This window comes from Pangasianodon hypophthalmus, chromosome 8 (assembly GCF_027358585.1).
Source record: "Pangasianodon hypophthalmus isolate fPanHyp1 chromosome 8, fPanHyp1.pri, whole genome shotgun sequence".
NCBI classification, from domain to species: domain Eukaryota; kingdom Metazoa; phylum Chordata; class Actinopteri; order Siluriformes; family Pangasiidae; genus Pangasianodon; species Pangasianodon hypophthalmus.
Genome location: NC_069717.1, coordinates 13,802,664 through 13,823,255, shown reverse-complemented (window position 1 = coordinate 13,823,255; position 20,592 = coordinate 13,802,664). Strand labels below are relative to the sequence as shown.

General features: G+C 40.4%; 1 protein-coding gene across 1 annotated transcript in view; it reads left to right on the top strand.

The window, feature by feature from the left end:
- The window catches only part of ptch1 (patched 1), a 51,372-nt gene that overhangs the window by 17,642 nt on the left and 13,138 nt on the right, over window positions 1–20,592 (top strand). Inside the window, exons 12-18 of the mRNA XM_026913561.3 lie at window positions 3,429–3,554; window positions 9,667–9,785; window positions 11,041–11,425; window positions 12,132–12,441; window positions 14,436–14,578; window positions 17,837–18,020; window positions 20,161–20,441. Coding sequence (XP_026769362.3) covers window positions 3,429–3,554; window positions 9,667–9,785; window positions 11,041–11,425; window positions 12,132–12,441; window positions 14,436–14,578; window positions 17,837–18,020; window positions 20,161–20,441 — 1,548 coding nt within the window. The remainder of the gene's footprint in view (window positions 1–3,428; window positions 3,555–9,666; window positions 9,786–11,040; window positions 11,426–12,131; window positions 12,442–14,435; window positions 14,579–17,836; window positions 18,021–20,160; window positions 20,442–20,592) is intronic.

Genomic DNA, 20,592 nt, shown 5'->3' with positions numbered 1-20,592 from the left:
CACTCATTCTTTCTCTTACTTTTTCCCTTTATTCCCACTCTATGTCCCTCACTTCTGCTGTGTGTGTGTGTGTGTGTGTGTGTGTGTGTGTGCGTGTGTGTGCGTGTGTGTGTGTGTGTGTGTGTGTGCGCGTGTGTGCGCATGGAGGTGGAGTTTGGAACACTATCTTATCCTGGTCAACAATCTGAATGGTTTCGAGACGAAAAACAAGAGCTTATCCTAACAAGACAATGAGCCAACTACATTGCGGTGGTCCCAAGCTGACTGTTTAAATGGCTATCTCCTGTGTTTGATGGAAATGTTTCTGTGCAAGCGAGGGACAAGGAGTGGGAGGGAAATAAATCTCTCTTTTTTGCACTCCTGCTGAAAAAAGCCACATAATAGTGGATTAGAACGGAAAAGCTTTTCATCAGGACTTCAGCTCATTAAGTTGTCATGGCAGGTTCAGTGATTGCAGGCTCTCTCGCATGGAACTAGCAGCTAAAGAGCTTAAACAAGGAAAGATAAAGTATCTCTCGGCAGCGCACAGCATAAATAACATACCTCTCATGGAGGGTTTGTATAAAGGAGGTTTAGAAATTTGACTTTGGCTTCTGAGGTACTGTTGGGTCAATAATGGATATTATCCTATAAAGCATTATTTGTTAGAGCACAGCTTAGTTAGAAATATTGCTGCTATAGTGTGCTTACTAATATAACTTAAATATCACGAAGTAATTAGCGATACACATAGATGTTTAGTCTTGCAAAGAATGCTGGGGTATATGCAGATGAAACTCTGGTAAATCAATAGCCAGTTTAATAAGCCAATCAACAAAATTGCAGAATTGTGTCAATGAGGCAAGAGAAAAGAATGGAAGTAAACCTTAAACACTGAGGGCATCATCTGAGGGTGGTCACGTAGGTGTCTGCCTTCATACGTCAACAGAAAGCGAAAATACTGGAGGAAAGTCGAGCGTTTCACTGAAGAAAAAAAAGATACAAGAAGAAAGGGCCAATTGCGCTAACTCTGAGGATCACTCCTGTTCAATTTCTATTCAGTTTTATTTGTATAGCAAGTTTTAACTTTAGACACTGTCACAAAGCAGCTTTACGGTAATCCGGATGTAGATTTAGATCCCTAATGAGAAAGATTTAGATCCCTAAGGAAAAGGGAGAAAGGGAAAAACTCCCTGAGACGACATGAGGAAGAAAACGTGCCAAATAAGCTTATGTAGGATTGCTAACTTATGTGCCGGCATGTTTTATGCCTGACGAGAGGAGCTCTCGACCCTTCCCTCCCTTTTCTGGCAAACCTTTCCAGATGCTTCATGCTCATTATGTAGCTGATCAGATTAAACAGTTACATTGGGCAGAAACGTAGTCAAGGTTTTACTGTGCGGGACCATTAGAGATGGTGAACGATTTGTAGAAGGCCAGTTTTTAATTATTTAAGGAGTAAAAACTCTTCTTTACTATTGCTAAAATTGGATGTATTTTAAGTACTGACAAGTAGGTGACTTAACCTTGAAATACCGAGACACAGGAATGCATTTAAGGAAAAACAAACCCAAAGTGCAAGGACAAAAAGTCTGTCTGTCTTCAAGGGTTGATATTATTCTGCTCAGCCAATCAGCATTCAGCTGAAGGCTAACTGACATTAGGGCTGCTAACTAAGCAGATTATGAAAAATGTGCATATTTATAGTTGACGCATCATTGACCTGACTAACAACAAAACTTGCTATAATGTTAAGCTGTTGTTTCTTTGCGCCATATAGCACCGTGTGCGGGACTGTTTTCAACTGCTGTTTTCAGACTGCTGCTCATAACAAACCAGGAGGTCAGACCGAACATGGAAAAACGGTCTTTCAAGCTGAGTTCAGATGAACTACACTTGAACCTGTGAAAGCATGACTGATGGAAAGCAAAATTCTCAAGCCTTACTTTCTTCTTTCTGGAATAAATAGCTAAAATGAGGCAATGCTTTTGCTAAATAGCACTCACACTGGCTGTGCGATTTTTCTCTTTGCGCTCTGATCTTCATTTCTGACCATCTGCATAAGAGTAAAAACTTCCTATGGGATTCTGGTCCTGATGCACTTGTCTTAGAAATCGCACATTGCATAGACTGAACTTTAAATGACGGTAACGAGAGAGCTGTCAAAGATGACGATACCTGAAAGATTCAAACTGCGGGAGTTTTTCAATAACAAAAGCATACAAGCATAATGCAACGCCAAGTACACAAAAAAGCAAAAAGCAAAAAAAAAATAAGTCAAGTAGACTAACAGGTCGACATTAGCCAAAAAGTTTCCTGAAAGCGGTTAATGAAAGATAGATTTGTAATGTTTGTCAGCGTATTAAAAAATGTGAAATTCTAGCTTAATAGTTTACTGAGGCCTGTTGAGTTTAGTCTGTTTTTGCCTGTTAAGATTAATGGTATGGTAACACACTGTATACAGTATGTGTAGGCTGTGTGTGTGTGCTATGCTCTCTATATACCCCCCTATCTGCATTACCATGATGCAGATATGCTTCAACTCTTATATATGAACCAGTCTCTATTTGTCCAAAGGAAAACCAACATGGGTCTTTACCTGCAAAGGGAAGTGAGCTACTGCTAAAATAAACGTGTATGAACAGGAGCCAGCTATCACTGAAGATGATCAAGCTCTTAGCCTAAGCCAGTTAGCTAGAAAAGGCTTTGGCAATAATGTGATTTGTAACATTCATGCCAATAAAGCACTGTTGAATTACTAATAAATATAAAAATTTACCTTTTTTACATTACATTTATGGACTTACATTTGAACCAGCTCAGACCAGTTAATATATTCTTTCTCAATTTGTAGGTAATTTGACCATTACTCACAACACTACAATATATTTGAAACAAGATAAACCTGTGATGATGTTATATAGCTCTTTATTATGCAGTAAGGAGCGAATAAACTATTCTAATAAGACGAATAAGCTGGGCATATCACTGCTTGCTGTCACTGAGATGGTCTAGTGGATTTCCATTTGAACACCCCGCAGCATCAGGCCAAATGACTCGGCTTTCTGGAACCCCTCACCACTGTTGGTGGATCATCTGTATTCCTTAATTTTTTTTAATAATTGGTAATGTTATAATGTAGCACGCAGGCCTCCTCGCCCAACAATAGTGCCTGTCTGCATTAATGCTCTTGTGGCTGAATGAGTAAATCCCTACAGCCACGCTCCAAAGTCTAGTGGAAAGCCTTTCCAGAAGAGTGGAGATTATTATAAGTAAATCTGAGTAGGGGATGTTCAGAAAACACATGTGGGGGTGATGGTTATGTGTCCATAAGGTTTTGGCTATATGTAGTATTTTGATGATTAGAAATGTGTTGAAATTTTTATTCTATACTACTAATTGTACTGCGTGAACTCAAGGTTTACGTAGTGTGTTTCTGTACACAACAGGACCGTACAGGCGAGTGTTTGAAGAGAACAGGGGCCAGCGTGGCTTTGACCTCCATCAGTAACATCACTGCTTTCTTCATGGCCGCCCTCATCCCTATCCCAGCGCTACGGGCATTCTCTCTACAGGTATGTGAAATTGGCGTGTATGGTTTTTGTGTGTATAGGAATCCTGGGTATTTTGTAGTAGTTGTTGAGTGTGTTATATAGAAGGTTTCCTATCACTATTAGACCTATTAGTGTTTCCTGTGTTTGCTTGCCTGCGTTTGTGAGGTCTTCCTCTCCTTCTTCATTGGCACCAGCTTTCTCCAGGTGACTTTTATTGATTTCATTCATCAAATGGAGCGTGTGACAGGTCGAGGGCTGGCACGGCCCATAACCCCCCCCACTGGGCTTGATTAGTGGTATGGCCCCTGTGCGTCCACATTGTAGCCTGAGTACACGTAACTCAATCCTGGGGTGGAGGGGGTGGGTGGGTGGTGCTCTGTGGTCTCTGTGTGGGAGGTTGTTAGAGGCTCAGGTCTGGCAGGGTTATTGTGTGTGCATGTGATTTTAAACAGCTGGAGTTGATTTGTGTTGTGGAAATGGGACAGGATCTGGGCTGAGCAGCCTTTAACTGAACAGGAATAGGTGAGGCAGACCACACTACATAACAGCTGGAAAATATGCAGCCCAAATCGGTGCATGATTTTACATGGTCGGCGCATATCAGTCTGACCCGTTCTTTAATTCAGAGATGGATACGTGCACCCATTTCTGCTTTCTGTTACAACTGCTTGAGTTAAACTTTATGTTCTTTTCAGGTCAAAATGACTCCATACCTGAGTTTGGAGCAATAATGGGATGGCCTGGCTTTTCTTTGTTTAAACAATCTTCAATTTTTTTCAAACATAATAAACGAAGCTCTGCATTTTAGCATCCTAATATGATGCTATGAATTATCACTCAAAAATATGGCAGAAGGGCTTCTTTTTTTCCCAATAAAACAGCAGTTGAGCCAATCAGTGTATAAATCTGGAATGATTGACAGTTGCATAGGTGTTTTAAATTTTCCATTAATGCTGCATTCGACTTACCTTGAAAGCACGAATTCAAAGCTCAGAATGACGCCATTTTCAACCTCTGCGTTCAAGCTACAATGTGGGGGGGGGGGGAACCATGGGCACCTCTCTCATCTTTTGTTAGCAACAGTCTAACCAGCTAACTGTGATCAGTGATGTATATTTAACTCTTACTGTATACTTACTGTATAGACAGTGTTATAGGTGTAACAAGCTAATATGTCTGTATGTTGTGTATGTTAATTAATGTAAAGCATGTACTAGTTTGTACAGTATAAGACATTTAAAATAAAGAAGTACTACTTTGTTTACCGCTGATGCTGTGAGCAGCCATGTTGATTTGACATCACATGCTGAACTCAGGTTGAGGAGATCTTCCAGAGTTTCAGTTAAGGGGACATTTACTTAGCTTTTTCCTAATTTCCAGAGGTTGGTAATTCCGAGTCACGAATTTTAGTCAAATGCAGCGTAACTTGAACCCGAAAGCCCCGCCCCCATCCCCCATGTCGCATTAGTGACTTAATTTTTCCACTTCCTCACATCCTTGCTTTCTGTCAAGGTAAATGGAGAATGTTTTGGGTTCATTAATATGAAATAAAATCTATCAATGTATGTATGTTTATGGCATGAGAAGTGGCCATTAAAAAACAATTAAATAGGTCGATAAAGAAGTGTCAAATCAGAATTGGTAATGGTTATTATAATTAATCAGTGATTAAAACGCTGTTTGTTCTTCAGCGCCGGTCAGAGCAGATGGGATCAAACAGCATAGTCAAGCCCGTAACAGTAGAAACTAGAGTACACATATATACGGGGCTTTAACTAAAACAAAGTGACAGATTTTGTTCCCCAAGTGCTGGTTACCGTAAAAGCCTGTATATACACACACTCTGGTTTTTACCTTAGACAAGTGAATTGGGAAAGGACTATATCAAAAATATTGCTCCGTCCCCATCCCCTGCTCCTCGGCGGACGGCAGGTCTGTAGAAGTTTGCAGAGTACAAGTTAACAAATTACCTTTGAGAATTTTATATTTTAATCAAACCTAATGTTTCTAATGTCCATTTGAAATTCTATAATCATTATATGTCTAGATACATCTGTAACAACATTACAAACTGCTTACACACACACACACACACATGCACATTGGTTAACCTTCAACCTTTAGGTGAAGTAGCCATGCTCATATCAGTCTGTGAGGATGTGTTGCATGGAGCTTTGTGCTCTATCACTGATAGCTTTCATGCAGCCATCGCATAACCATCAGCCATCACACCTGGAGGAGCACCCCACTGCTTGACTGGAGAGCACATTGCGATCCTCACCTTTAAGTAAGGATATCATAGTATAATGCAGTCTCATTTATTATAATGTAGTGTACGAAGGCCGAATGGCTGTGGTTAAATCACACATCCAGACTGTATCTGGTATTAGCATCTGTGGATGGATGGATCACACACCGTCTGTCAAACACCACACGGTTTACGCCTGCAGTGTAGTCCAGCTGGCAGCTGTTCAGCAGCACACAAAACACACACACACACTGGTCTCTGGCCAAACAGCCTCCAAAAGATTTAAAGATCTCTCTTTTTCTACCCTTCACTTCACCTGCATACTGGAGAGAAACCAAGCAACAAATACATATCTAAGAATGCACTGTTTTTCAGAGATCCTCACATGCCAGCGTGTGTTCTTATTGCGCCGATGAATCCGGAGTCAAAACAATCAATTCTGCATCCTTCCTGTATTACATTTCTCTCGCACTTCCAAAGCATAATGCGATAGCTTTGTGTCTTTCTCGCCTGGCATTTTTGTGCTTATCTGTTTCCCGCTGGGCAGATGAGCAGAAGATAAAGCCAGGAATTTTTTCCCAATGTTTCCAGTGTAAATTAATGTATTGTATTAATGTAGTTTAAAGTATTATGAAAATTTCAGAATTTTGTAGAATTTAGTATGTCCCACGTTCGCTTTAATGACAGTGTGCACTCGAGCTGGCATGGACTGCCCCAAAATCTGATGATTTTATCAAATTCATTGCAGTGTTGTCTGGACACGTGATTCAATGGAAGGGATAAGACTTGAGGAAAATCTGACTTTTTGTACAAAGAATTCGACATGGTCAATATCACAGAATTGCTTTAAGTTATAAAGTGGCCTAGAAATAGTGCAGAATATTGAATATTAAAAAAAGGGTATTGAACATTTCCTTTCTTTGTTTTAATTTTTTCAAAATTCTTAAACTTTCTGTTTATTACTAGTTTTAAATGGAAAAAAAAAATTCCCAGACTTTACCTTGCTAGCTACCATTAGCTAGCCAGTCTAAAGTTTGGAACAAAATAAGAATTTCTTAGTCCTGAGGTAACTTAATCTGTAATTCATGGAGTGGCTTATTTTTATGCGTACTAGGCTGTGTCTTTGCACTCACTGCAGCCATGCTGTTGCTAGAGCATGTCAAACTAATCCCCGCTGGTTTCTTCTGACCTGTGAGCTCATTTTCATTTGCCACTAAGGCCCCGTTCACACCTGACAATAACGTGTCCTGGGTGATCGAATCACAAGTAGATTGCAGAGACTCACAGCCGTTCACACCTGGCATTATAAATGCATCTTCAGTGACCACTTGTGATCGGATTTCATTAAGGCCCGGTTTAATTATATTTAATGTACCTGTACGGGCTGTTTCAAAAGTTTTAATTATGTGGTCTTCTGCTGCATGTATATTCGGGCAGAAATGCCCCACGAATCCTACCTCATATACCTGTAGGAACTGTTTCATATGTTTTAATTAATGTTTGAGCCATTAGATCGTGAATGAAGCTATGAAAAGTCTTTGCTGTTATAGCATCGTCTTCATCCCATAGCCTAGCTCTACTCTTCAGCGTGATTTCCAAACAGTCTCGCAATGATTGCATTTTTCCAGCTAGGGCAATGATGCTTTGAGACACATTCGCGTTCACACCACATATGCGTCCCAGGCCACCTCCAAATGTGGTTTGAATGATCGGATCATAATGCGTCTTCGAGGCCCCTGTACTCAGTGCTATGTTAATGCACAAGGTATGAAAACAGCCTAAATGCCAAGTCACTGACTTGATCTGACACCTTAAGTTACTTTACTGTTACATGCCCTGGATCTTATCTTCAACATTAATATACCGAATATAATACTCAATCGCGTTCCATTGTGCTCTGTCTTTTAAGGTATCATTGTTGTTATTTTGGTCCATTTCACTAATTTTTTTTGAAGGTCATGTGTCAATCAAAGAGAATTTTGGTCCACTTTTCTATCTGCTAGCTTTCTACTTCCTGTCCTCCCACCTTGGGTGTGATATCACAAGAAATATATACCCGAGGTGTGAATAAGGTGGATTTTTGATGATGAAAGCTCGCATTTATGTGACAGCAGTTGAAGTGTGGCTAGTGAGTTTGAACAATTAAATGTATTTTGTAGAAAAATATTAGTAGTGACCTGTTTAGTATGTGTGGAAAGAGGTGTGTGTGAGAGATTTAGGTTCTTCACCACTGGATACATGTGCAAAGCTCCACACATGCTCTAGCCGGAGTTTGCAGCTTGTGTGGCAAGCTGTGTGTGTGTGTGTGTGTGTGTGTGTTTGTGTATAGCAGTCTTCACAGAGTCTCTTCTGTAGCTCCATTCCCTTGCAGACACATGCGTTCTTTATTCTCTGTCTCTTGCTGGATCCCTTCAGCAGTCATTTGTGCACTCACTTTTTCATCACAGAACACACACATCACTCATGCCTAGCACTCACACACATATAATTTCAGCTCCTTAAAGACACGCAAACATAAGAAGACATCGTTTGTGTGCAAGGGGGGGAAAAACTGAATGAGAGAGAGATGAGTAAGGCGATGTGTGTGTCTGGCAGCTGTGTGTGTGTGTGTGTGTGTGTGTTGAAGTACAGGCCTCTCTCAGCACCTCCGGGCTGTATTGGGCTGCTGCACTCTCTGTGTGGTCTGGCAGCTGAACATAGAGCCAGCCTCCACCCAGGAACGAAAAACACAAAAACCCACACAAGCTGACCAGACCAGACATGCCCTCTCTCTCTCTCTCTCTTTCTCTTTCTTTCTCTCTCTCCCCTTCACTAGCTCAAGCACTTTGCGTGCACAGAAACCGACTTTTCTCTTCTTCCAAAGCATTCTCTTTCAAAAAGAAACTCCATACTTTTCCAGTCTTGATATAAAACCTATAACGGTCAAAGATGAGACTTTTTGCGTCCAAAGGCTGTTTAGGAGAAAATGTAATAATATGCATAAAGACAATATGCACAACTGTAAAATATCTTATACAGTTGTTCAAAGAAAAGTACAAATTCATCCGAGCAGAGGACATACCTAGAACTCTCAGTAAAGTGTTCAACATGTCCTAAGAAGGTTAGATTGTATGGTTACAAAAATAATAGTTCCGTGATGTTCTAAAAAATTAAATAAATAAATTTTTTAAAAAAAACCTAGTCTTGAAGTAATAATGGTTTGCTTTACAATGATCTTAGAATTTTGCTCAGTCAGTTACACAAACGTTCAAGAAACACTACTTTTATCATTTACTACAACTAAAAAAGTTGGCAGCAATGTTGTAAGAACAAACCATTTTTATAAAAATAAATAAATAAATAAAAAACTTTCATACTGTAATATTACTGTAAAACTGTAATATTCAGAAAATGTTTTCCAGTCTGGAAAGTATAAGCTGGGATTCTGTCATTCCATGTTACAATTTTAATATCAATTGTTTAAAAACTACATAAAAAGTATAAATTTTTTCTTTTTCCGAGAGAGAGAGAGAGAGAGAGAGAGAGAATGTCTCAGATTTTCTCTGTGGTCTGGTTGCTCCCTTTAACTCTGTATAGATATAAGTGCTTGTATTGTATGTGTATCTCAGAGCTGTGTGTAGTATTTAATTATCTTGGGCTTAGTTTTATAGATAATCGCCAATGTTCCAAATTAAAGCAGCATCACTCTAAAAGCTCACTTGATGTTTGAAGCTGTTTCACTGCGTGTTGAAGCGGAATTTGTTTAGTCTGTGCGGTTTGGTTTGGGTATCTCCTGGCAGCAGATTTGTTTTTTTTTTGTTGTTGTTGTTTAAGTGTGTGTTTGAGCTGATTTAACATGTCTTACTGTATGTTGTGTGTGTGTGTGTGTGTGTGTGTTTGTTTCAGGCTGCTGTTGTGGTGGTGTTTAACTTCGCCATGGTGCTGCTCATCTTCCCCGCTATACTCAGCATGGACCTGTATCGCAGAGAAGATCGCCGCTTCGACATCTTCTGCTGCTTCATCAGGTACCACACGCACACATACACACTCTTACACTTGTCACTTCCAGGACATTCCTCCATAAATCTCTCAGTCCTATGAGACAGTGTAACATTGCTCTGAACAGTTCTATTGATTCCAGTTGCAGGAGTTTTCTTCTCACTGTGATTAGACAGCTACAGAAACACACACAGACACACACAGACACGTTAAACAGCTTCTTTTGTGAGTAGTGGCTGGTATAATTGTGTAAATATGTGTGAGGTTTGTGTGTGTGTGTGTGTGTGTGGTTTATGGTTTGAGTTACTGCTTCATGGTATTGCGAGGTGTTGTAATCCTGTGCGTGTGTGTATGTGTGCAGTTATCATTCTCTGGGGGCCCGACCCTCATGTAATACCTGCTCAAGGCTTTTTCTTCATGCTGCTTTCATTTCTTGGTGTGTAGTGCGGGGGGAAAGAAAGATAAACCCACGATTGCTTTTCAGGTTTTTGCATGCGCTCTAAACTCTCCATCGTGGTCCCAAGCTCATGCAGGAAATTGAACCTGAAGCCTCCAGTTTCACCGAAATGCTTGCCTCCCAATCAGCAGCCTTAGCTTGTTTCTGTCGGTTGCCATCAGTTTTCACATACGTATACACAACTGCTCACAATGAGCGTTTTTTTTTCCTTATTTTCTTGTGTTTGTGTGCATAAATGAAAAACACACAATCACACACATACAAACAGCCTCTTGGCCACTTTGCTCTGCTTTGTTGAGCTGTGAACTTAAACTGCAAGTCTAAAGCCCGACCTTGCAAAATTATGAAAAAGATAGAGATTCCTTGATGTTAAAGGTACATCGTTTCTCTTCTGGCTGTTCAGTCTGAGGTCTCATCTGATATGTATCAGATTTCAGTACCAAGCATGGGGGTACCGCCTAATCAGATTATTAAAATTAAAAATGTTTAGATGTTAGAGTGTCAAATTTGTTGCGCATGATGTCATAAAAAACAAATCTTTGCCAGATGAGTGGAAAATGTTTTTTTGGTTTTTGCATCCAGCATAAATCCTTTATATAAAAAAAAAAAAAAAAAAAAAAAAAGTCTTATTTTGAAAGTGCAGTATAAAAACACAGACTATCATGTATCCAATAGCACAGACACGTAATCTCGTTTCTTTGTACGCTTATCACTTTCAAATACTAGTGGTTTGACCAACTGATAAGCCGGTGAAACACATTCAGAAGCACAGCATTCCTTGGCACGGATTGTGATTCACCTTCTCTTGCCTCCCTCTCTTTCAGTCCGTGCTCTAACCGTGTAATCCAGCTGGAGCCTCAGGCGCTGGGCGATGTAGGCCACTGCACGCCTCCCCCCTCCTACAGCAGCCACAGCTTCTCTCAGCACACGCACATCACCATGCAGTCGACGGTGCAGCTGCGCACCGAGTACGACCCGCGCACGCAAGCCTACTACACCACAGCCGAGCCACACTCCCGCATCTCTGTGCAGCCCCTCCACCCCAACCACAACAACAACAACAACAACAACACCAGCTCCACACGAGACCTCCTGAACCAGTCCAGTGAGGTGGCATCAGGGCACACAGAGCCATCCTGTTCACGCTGGACCTTCGCGTCATTCGCAGAGAAGCACTACGCACCCTTCTTGCTGCAGCCCACCACGAAGGTAAAGAGGAAAAGACAACCCTGTGTTATAGTAGAAGATAGCTTAGCGGTTAAAGTTCTGACCAGAAAATTGATTTAAAGAAAATTCATTAATGACCAGAAAATTGTGAGCTCAGAGCCGAGACAGCCACTGTTGGGCCCAGTGTAATAATCTTCAACCTCAACTTCCTTCCAAGTTGTGATTTCTGAAAAACAACTTTCCCTTGGTGAGTTCCTTTGGCACAGGTATTGAGGCGTGTTCTTTGGGACCCCCAGTCCTTGTTTTTACTCTGCTTTCCCTCGTAACCACGCCACGATTCTGCTCCCTTTTATAACCTGCTCAGAATAAATAGAACAAAAACATACAAAGTATACAAATAGAACAAGAATGTGTACTCTCTGGGTATTTGGACTTGATTGAGAACTTCTCTCAGTCGAGTCCAGAGACCCTTGGCAGTCACTAAGCCTGGACGTATTAAGTGAGAATTTCTTGCCAGGTCGGACTTAATCTACTGCAGAGACGGATAGAAGGACAGAGGTGAATGGAAACCAGCTGAAGGATTTAGCACTTGTGCAACCGCTTTGCTCTGAGTAAAACCCTTTTACAAAAACCACAGACACCTTCTGTGTCAGAGGGGCAGTCATAAAGACCGGAGCTCTGTTTCTAGCCAACGTGTGACTCATCACTCTGTGTGTGTGTGTGTGTGTTTGTCTGTGTGTGGTCCCAGGTGGTGGTGATCGTGCTCTTCCTGGCCCTGCTGGGTGTCAGTCTGTATGGCACCACACGAGTGCGGGATGGCCTGGAGTTGACAGACATTGTGCCACGTGAGACGGCTGAGTACGACTTCCTGGGTGCACAGTTCCACTACTTCTCCTTCTACAGCATGTATGTGGTGACACAGCGGGCAGACTATGCCCACGCCCAACCTCTGCTCTATGAGCTTCACCAGCGCTTCGGCACGGTCGAATATGTGCTCCGTGACGAACAAGGCCACCTGCCTCTCATGTGGCTCCACTACTTCCGTGACTGGTTACAAGGTACTACACCAAGCTGATAGAAAGTTTTGTTGGATCAGGGTTCCTAATGCATGCTCACTTCGTTTATCATATATTGTAACTCACGGGACCCGAATGCAGAGTGTAAGAGTGTGAAATTAGGTACTGCTCTGCGAGGTTGGTGTGTATTGTCTAAACTCAGTTTCCTTTGCTTTATTTGCTGTGTGTGGACTCGTGTTCCGCTGAAGTCATCGCAATTAGTTACATCTTTCTTGGACCAATGGTTCACTATTCTCAGTCACTATCAGTCAGTGTACAACAGAGTTGAGATCAGTCGCTGTCTAAATGGGTCGAAGTGCTCGTTAATAACTGACAGTTCAGAGTCCATATGTTCTCTCACTTTGCGTGTGTTGTGAAAGTGTATGTGTGCGTCTTTAAACAATCCCTCTATCAGTCTGCCATCATTAGCTCATCTGTTTTTCACAAATATAAATCCCTCTCCGAAGCCTCTAAGCCATAACACATTTAATGACTTACCAAGGCAGATTAACATTCCAGAGAGGGAGAGTGAAAAAGAGGGGGCTTTTCATTAAGGAAAAAAATCAAAATTACAGTACCAGGAGAAGAAAGCCAGGTATTGAATGAGGAAAGTGACTAAAGAAAGTACATTAGAGCGATTTGAGGGCATGTCTCTACAGCTGCTGTGATTTGTAGAAATGTTCTGCAGCACACACACTGAATTCTGGGTAATCCTGGGTGGGATTTATTCTGTGTAAAAACCCATTCAGTTCTGTTCTCTCTCTTGGTGAGTCAGTGCCCCTGTTTTAATGCCATATCTGTGAGTGTAAACCCCCTTTGTTTGCTATAAGCCTAAATTGCATTGCAACGTTTGAGACAACTGCTAACACGTAGGGACTCGCTCGGTCCAGTTTTACTTCCCAGGTTTGAATCCCTTCTTTATGGTCCCAATGTTTTTGTTTGTTTTATTTTTTTTTTTAAATTGAGCCCGTGTTTCCATTGGGTGTACACTGAGGGGGGTGCATGTGTACGTGTGAGTGTGTGTAGGTGCAGAGTGAAGGCAGTTGGAGAGTAATGTAATGCAGTGAAAGCTTAGTTCACTGCAGCAATTTTTTTCAGTAGCACTTACTTAATTATTGATCGGCACAAGTAGCTGACTATTTGAGTATTTGTTACGTAACCATATATTCTCATAATTACTTACTCATCGATTAATAAAATAGTTTCTGTTCTGTTACAATGTGGATTCATGTTGTACTTGTGTGCCTTATTGTAGGGCTTCTCAAATTCTTGCAGCCAGGTACCTCTTCCAGAGTAAAAGATTTTCCAAGGTCCGCCTTATGATCACAGCAAACATAGAGCAATCATATTAATTAATATCATATTAATTTATTCCAGCCATTAGAGCTTTTTATTCCTGAACATCCCAGTCATCCAGATATATATTTTTAACATTTTAACAGCACTTGGTTTTATTAAAAAATGCATTTAGATTAATTTTAACATTAGTTTTTTAGTTTTAAATATTTTTGACAAGTATTTTTTTTTAGTTAGTGAGTTTATAAAGCCCCTTTTTTTTTCAAGTGGCCAGTCAATTAGGCATACAGTTATGATAACGAAAAAATAACCACAACAACCTTGATACTAGTTATTAGTAATCTGCAAAACTGTGATTTTTAAAAGCTGTTTAGAACCATGGCCGTATAGCACTGCTAAAAAAGTTAATTTGTTGGACTGCAGTAATGTCATTGTAAATGTTTGTCCAAATGAAGCAATGATGTGGCAGTGATTTTAACTAAAATAGAACAAAATGCAAGAAAATACAAGTGACATTCCTGATACAATTATGAGATTGTGTTATTGTAGTTTCCAAAATACATTTAATCTGTATAATCTGTGTTTTTCGGTTGTCAAGTGCCTTTGTCAACATCCTGTGCCGTGTGTGTGTGTGTGTGTGTGTGTGTGTGTGTGTGTGTGTGTGTGTGTGTGTGTGTGTGTGTGTGTGTGTGTGTATACAGGTCTGCAGGACGCCTTTGATAAGGACTATGAGGCAGGCAAGATCACCCAGAAGGACTACGAGAACGGCTCAGATGACGGCGTACTGGCTTACAAGCTCCTGGTGCAGACAGGATGCAGAGAGAAGCCGATCAACCTCAACCTGGTGAGCAACCAAGCTCCCACCCTTGTTGCCCCCTGGTTCTTTCTTAAAAAAAATCCTCCTACTGCAAAACACCCCAGACTCACTACATGCCCCAATTAGCCACCTGGTTTGCAAACATACTAAACTGAACCCCCCATTCATACATGTTTAAGTCGAGGAAGAGGCATAGACAACATGAAAGCAGTGCTCCCCACTGAGCTTCAGAGAGAAAATAGCTCCTATATATCTGCCTTTATGATGCAGCACATTGCTCTGCATGGAGGGAAACATAAGACGGTGTCACCACCCTGAGCGGCTTTCACACGCGAAGTGAAATTTTAGGGCTTTGAAATGTAGAATTAATGCGGATATATTCTTGGCATATCTGTAAATAGGCTATTTTGTGTTCTAGCTGTTTGGATAGTGTTTAGCATGTCCTGCCTCCCTTAAGTTTCCACTGGAACCTATGATTTAGAGTTCTCCGTACAGGAAGCACAGCTTGTGAAGCATAAAGAGCATTTAGCGTTAACGTTGGGAGTTAGTGGGGTTAGTGGCTTATGAATGTATATTTTTATCTCCCTCTCTCTCTCTCTCTCTCTCTCTCTCTCTCTCTGTGTCCTTTTTCTTTTTCCCGTCTTCATTTTTCTTCTTGTCCCTCCATCCCTCTACATTCTCTCTCTCTCTCTCTCTCTCTCTCTGTGTCCTTTTTCTTTTTCCCGTCTTCATTTTTCTTCTTGTCCCTCCATCCCTCTACATTCTCTCTCTCTCTCTCTCTCTCTCTCTCTCTCTCTCCCTCTCTCTCTCTCTCTCTCTCTCTCTCTCTCGCTCCCTCTCTCCCTCTTTCACACTGATTGCTTTACCGAGCACAGGAATTTAAAGCCCTCGATGGGGCCGCAACCCACCTCTGAAAAAGCAATTAGCCTTTCATTTAAACCGTTGTATCCCTTCGGCTTGGTGCAGGCCCAAACTCAAGCTAGCAAAGGCTCCTGCATCATCTGACTGTTCTCTCTCTCTCTCTCTCTCTCTCTCTCTCTCTCTCACAAACACACACACACGCACACACAGGCATACGCAGAGGCATTAAATATGACAGGTTAACATATTTGTAATGCTTCCAGTTGCTGCTCAGTAAGAAATAGCAGACAAGAGGGAAATGTAAATAGGAGAGGTCCAGTGAGGCCGATATGCATGCTGTCTTGTCTGCATGTTTACTCCTCCACGAAAGCTGGAACGCTGGAACAATCCTCTTTTTTTTTTTTTTTTTCTCCCCTCATTTTTGAGTGTGGTCGTTGTACTGAGCAGTCGCCAAAGGAGGGGGGGGTGGGGTGGAGGGGGATAGGGGTGCGAAGGCAGCCTGCCCGTGTTGGTGTGCGGCCCTGTGATGTCATTTCCTGTGCCTGTGAGTGAAGAGGGGTGGCAGCAGGCCAGAGGGCCGCCGGCCTCGCACTGTGGGCTTCCCGTGACAGCTTGAAGACATACAGTTGTTGCGTATCCTGCTGCTTAATTCGATCCAGATCTTCAGAATCCAAGTTCACTTTTTTCCCTTCCCCCCCCCATCTCTCTTCTTTTTCTCTCAGAACTGCTGCCGTGTCTTCTTTGAATGGACAGGGAGCTTGTGCTGTATTAAAAATATATATTTTTGAATAATAAAATAGTTACAATTTTTTAATAAAATCGAATTTAAAAAGAAAAAAGTTAAAATAAATAAAAGGTCATTTTATATATATATATATATATATATATATTTTTTTTTTCATTTTCTAAATTGTTCAGATTTTTATAAATACTCACAGCTTATGTACATATTTTTTTTAAAATTACATTTGATACATTATGGTTCTAAAAATCTAAATTCATTTTACTGTGGCTTTTCAAAACTTCCTTTTTTCATCCATTGGGAAGGAGCCTGCTGTGGCGCCGGGCATCCTGGGTATCCATAGGGGTCAGGAGAAGCAAGTGTTAGCAACATTTGTACAGATGTTGTGTTATTTTTATAGCTCTCCTCCATTTGCTGGGTGGCATTTCCTCCTGTGTTAACAGCGAGGTTAACTGCACACAGGCGCACTCAGGGACTCTGGCCAATTTTTTTATTGTTACGCTAACTCAAGCAATTTCTCTCACTCTCCCTCTCTCTACCCCCACCCACTGTACACACACACACACACACACACACACACACGCAGACACACACAGAGCCTCCACCACCCCCTGACTCAGAGACTGTGGATTTATTGTCCTGAAAAGTGCATATGGCACAGAGCAACATACCGTAATGGTTTTACCTTCTCAGCAGGTAACTCACTAAGGCCCCCTGCAAGGAGTGAGTAAGGGAATGAGGGAAAGATTAGTGCAGTTCTGGTGGACTTTCTCAGCCAGTATAAAATGAGGCGCATAAAACAAAGCACACTAGCTGACTTATTGTTACAGAAATATGATTATGTAACAATTAAAGATATTAGCACTTAAATTTTAAGTTATTGTTTGTTTGCTGTTACATAAAAAAGAATTGCATCCTTTTCCAGGCAGGTTCATTACAGCTCTGATTGGTTTAAACATCTTAATTATTGCTCTAACATAGGATATGTGCATGTAGCTCTTTATGAAGGCAAAACACTTTTGCTTGATGTGTGCATTCTCTAATCTTTCCCGTATTGGTAAATGACTAGTTGACTATGGCTTCATATTTATACCCCAGTGAAACAGGAAGTCACAGATGACCGCTTCCTAAACGAATAAAATAAGAGTTCCTAAACAAATTTTAAAAAATAACGATATGGGTATTTTAAAATAAATTTACATTTCTCTCAGTGTTAGTGTGAGATTAGGCTAATTAGCAGACTGTAAACCTATAAAGAATATGTTATTTAGTGACATATTCGTTCATTCATCTTTGATATGCATTCATTCAATCATATTCAGGAGCTGCCGACTGGATGGCACACCAGTCCATCTCAGGGCACCGTGCACAAACAAACTGGTAGAATTGCCAATCCACCTACCAGCATGCTTTCAGGACGCCGGAGCTGCGAGGTGGCCAGGCTGCCTGCTGAGACACTGTCGAACCCCCAACTTTTTTTTTTCATTCTTTTTTTTTTTTTTTTTTAAATGCAGCAATGCAGTGGAAGTTATATCAGAATACCTTGAATACTCACAATATCTTCTCTTTTTCTATATCTAATATCTCTTCTATATTTATACTGATGTTTGCTACTGCCAATGTGATGCAGTCTTTTTTTCCTCTTCCATCACGATGTTGAAAATGTGCCTTTCCTTTTTCAGCTCACCAGACACCGGCTGGTGGATGCAGATGGGATTATCAACCCCAAAGCTTTCTACATCTACCTGACTGCATGGGTCAGTAATGACCCAGTGGCCTATGCAGCTTCTCAGGCTAACATCCGCCCTCATCCTCCAGACTGGGTCCATGACCGCACCGACTCAATCTCCATCAGCAGGCTCACTAGTCAGTAATACTCTAGTACTTATTCATGTCTGTTCTTCTCTTTAGCTAAATCATAGGCAATATAAGCAGAGTGTGTTCAAGGTTTATCTTTAAATGTGGAGTTAAATAATTATAAAAAATGAAGGATAAAATTGGACTGCAGTTCGAATACAGTATTGTAACCACACAACCTCACACAATTGTAAAGGACGGAAACTTCCTAGAAGCTAAGTTTCAGGATTGAGAGATGAAATTAGCTTTTTGATTGAATCAGCTAGAGTCATGCCATACTCTGGTTACACACAGAAGCTGCTCAGGAACACATGATTGGCTAACAACCCAGAGATGGCTTTTCCATGGCAGAGCCTCTGCAGCACCGCTGGCTGCTGTCCAACTTCTGTCTTAATGGAAATTTATAGTGGCAATTACAATGAGCCGAAGTCATGTTTTACCAAGTGGTCCTGCATAACCCCACACAGAACACACACTCGCATACTCCCTTTACACACACCTCTAGACAGGTGGTGAGTCAGTGTCACATTCTTGTTATTTTATCTGTGGATTTAAGACTGCCACTTATCCGAGTCCCACAGTAGTCAGAGTGGGAAACTAACTTAAGCTCTGCTGTGGACAGGAACTTTGGTGACAAGTGGCATGTTGGATCAACTTTAGGATTTTCAGACGCAAGAATTGTCGTACTCTTGACTATAAATTCAAGAGTGATTATCACGTTCTGGTTGTATGCATGTGTGTGCGTTGTATTGTAATGTATGCATTACACTAATTGCCTAACTTATACTGTATGCTAGGCATCGTTTGTGTTATTCATATAATTTTTTAAAAAATGACTGCACATCCTTTATTTGGAGGTTTTGCTTAAACAAAATAAATAATTAATTAATTAATTAATTAATTAATTAATTAATTAATTAATAATTAGAATCGTGACATAAGGTAAGGTACTTTTAATTTTCAGAAAGCTTCCCAGACCACAGATTCTTAGAAACTACAAACTTTGTCATGGATTTTTATTTTATGACTTCTACATTATCGAGTCAGTACAACAAAAGATTTCCAAACATGAGTTTTCCAGCAAAAAATTAAATGTTACAGAAAAATGATTGTATGTCAGTAAAGAAAGCAGCAGTTTACATAAGAGACACTTTTCAGACAAAAAATACATAATGAAGGCTGCTGGGTTTTGCTGCAAAAATAAGAAGCAAGTGCAACAGTCAAAAGTCTCCAGAAGAACTGCGGCTGCTTCTGCAAGGTGCTCAGTAAAACTTACAGCTCATTTCCTTATAAAACTGCACACATTGTACCTGAGAATGCAGTTTTTTTTTAAAGTAAAGGATCATCACACCAAATGTTGACTTTGTTATTTATTACTGTTTGCTGCTCTTTATAGTGTTTTTTTTTTTTAATGTAGAAACATTTAATTTAATTTAATAATTTTTGAAGGCATCTTTTCTCTACAGCGTTTCTTTGCATTTGCATAAGCTGTGCACATATATATATATATATATATATATATATATATATATATATATATATATTAAAATACACACACATATATATATATATATATATATATATATATATATATATATATAATTTTTTTTTTTTTTTTTTTTTTTTTTTTTTTTTTTTTTTTTTTTTTTTTTTAAATTAACAGCACACACCTACTGTGCATGTTTGAGTGCTTAACAAGGCTCTGAGTGAGGACATGTGTGTTCTGGGAAGTAGTGGCAGGGTTGAATTTTGACAGCATAATTACAACAGATCAATGTCAGGGCTGACAGTCAGCTGCATGTTGAGATTTGATAGCTCATAATTTGGCCCCTTCTCTCCTCAAGGCTGGGAGGCAATCTATGTGTCACTCTGAAATATGTCTCTTTGTGCTGAATTTTGTACATTAATAATCAGATGGTGAGTTTAGCTAAAATAACACATTTAATTGGACTGTTTATAATGCATTATCTTATTGGGGGGAAAACTTATTAGTTTAAAAAAAATAAAAAAAGGTCTGTTTTTGTTAGAGTAAGAATAAGCTTGTTTCATTAAAATGAGAAGTGATGATTATAATATGAAGAAACAAAAATCAAATTAAAAAAAACCCTAAAAAACAAATAATTAATAATTTTATCATTTTATTCCCCAGTTCCTGCCGCGGAGCCCATTGAATACGCACAGTTTCCCTTCTACCTCAACGGGTTGCGCGAGACACCCCAGTTTGTGGAGGCCATTGAGAGTGTGCGCGCCATTTGCAACAACTACAGCCGCCTGGGTGTGCCCAGCTACCCAAACGGCTACCCATTCCTCTTCTGGGAGCAGTATGTCGGCCTGCGCCACTGGCTGCTGCTCTTCATTAGCGTGGTGCTCGCTTGCACCTTTCTCGTGTGTGCTGTCTTCTTGCTCAATCCATGGACCGCTGGCATTATTGTAAGTCCTTTGCACTTTTACCTTCCTTAATATTGCTTTTTTTTCCCTTTACATCAGTGCAAAGTTACATTATTTATTATATCAATTTTTATGTTTGGTTTTTGTACTGTGCATAACTCATTTCTTTCAGGTTTTTCCTTTAATTTGTCAC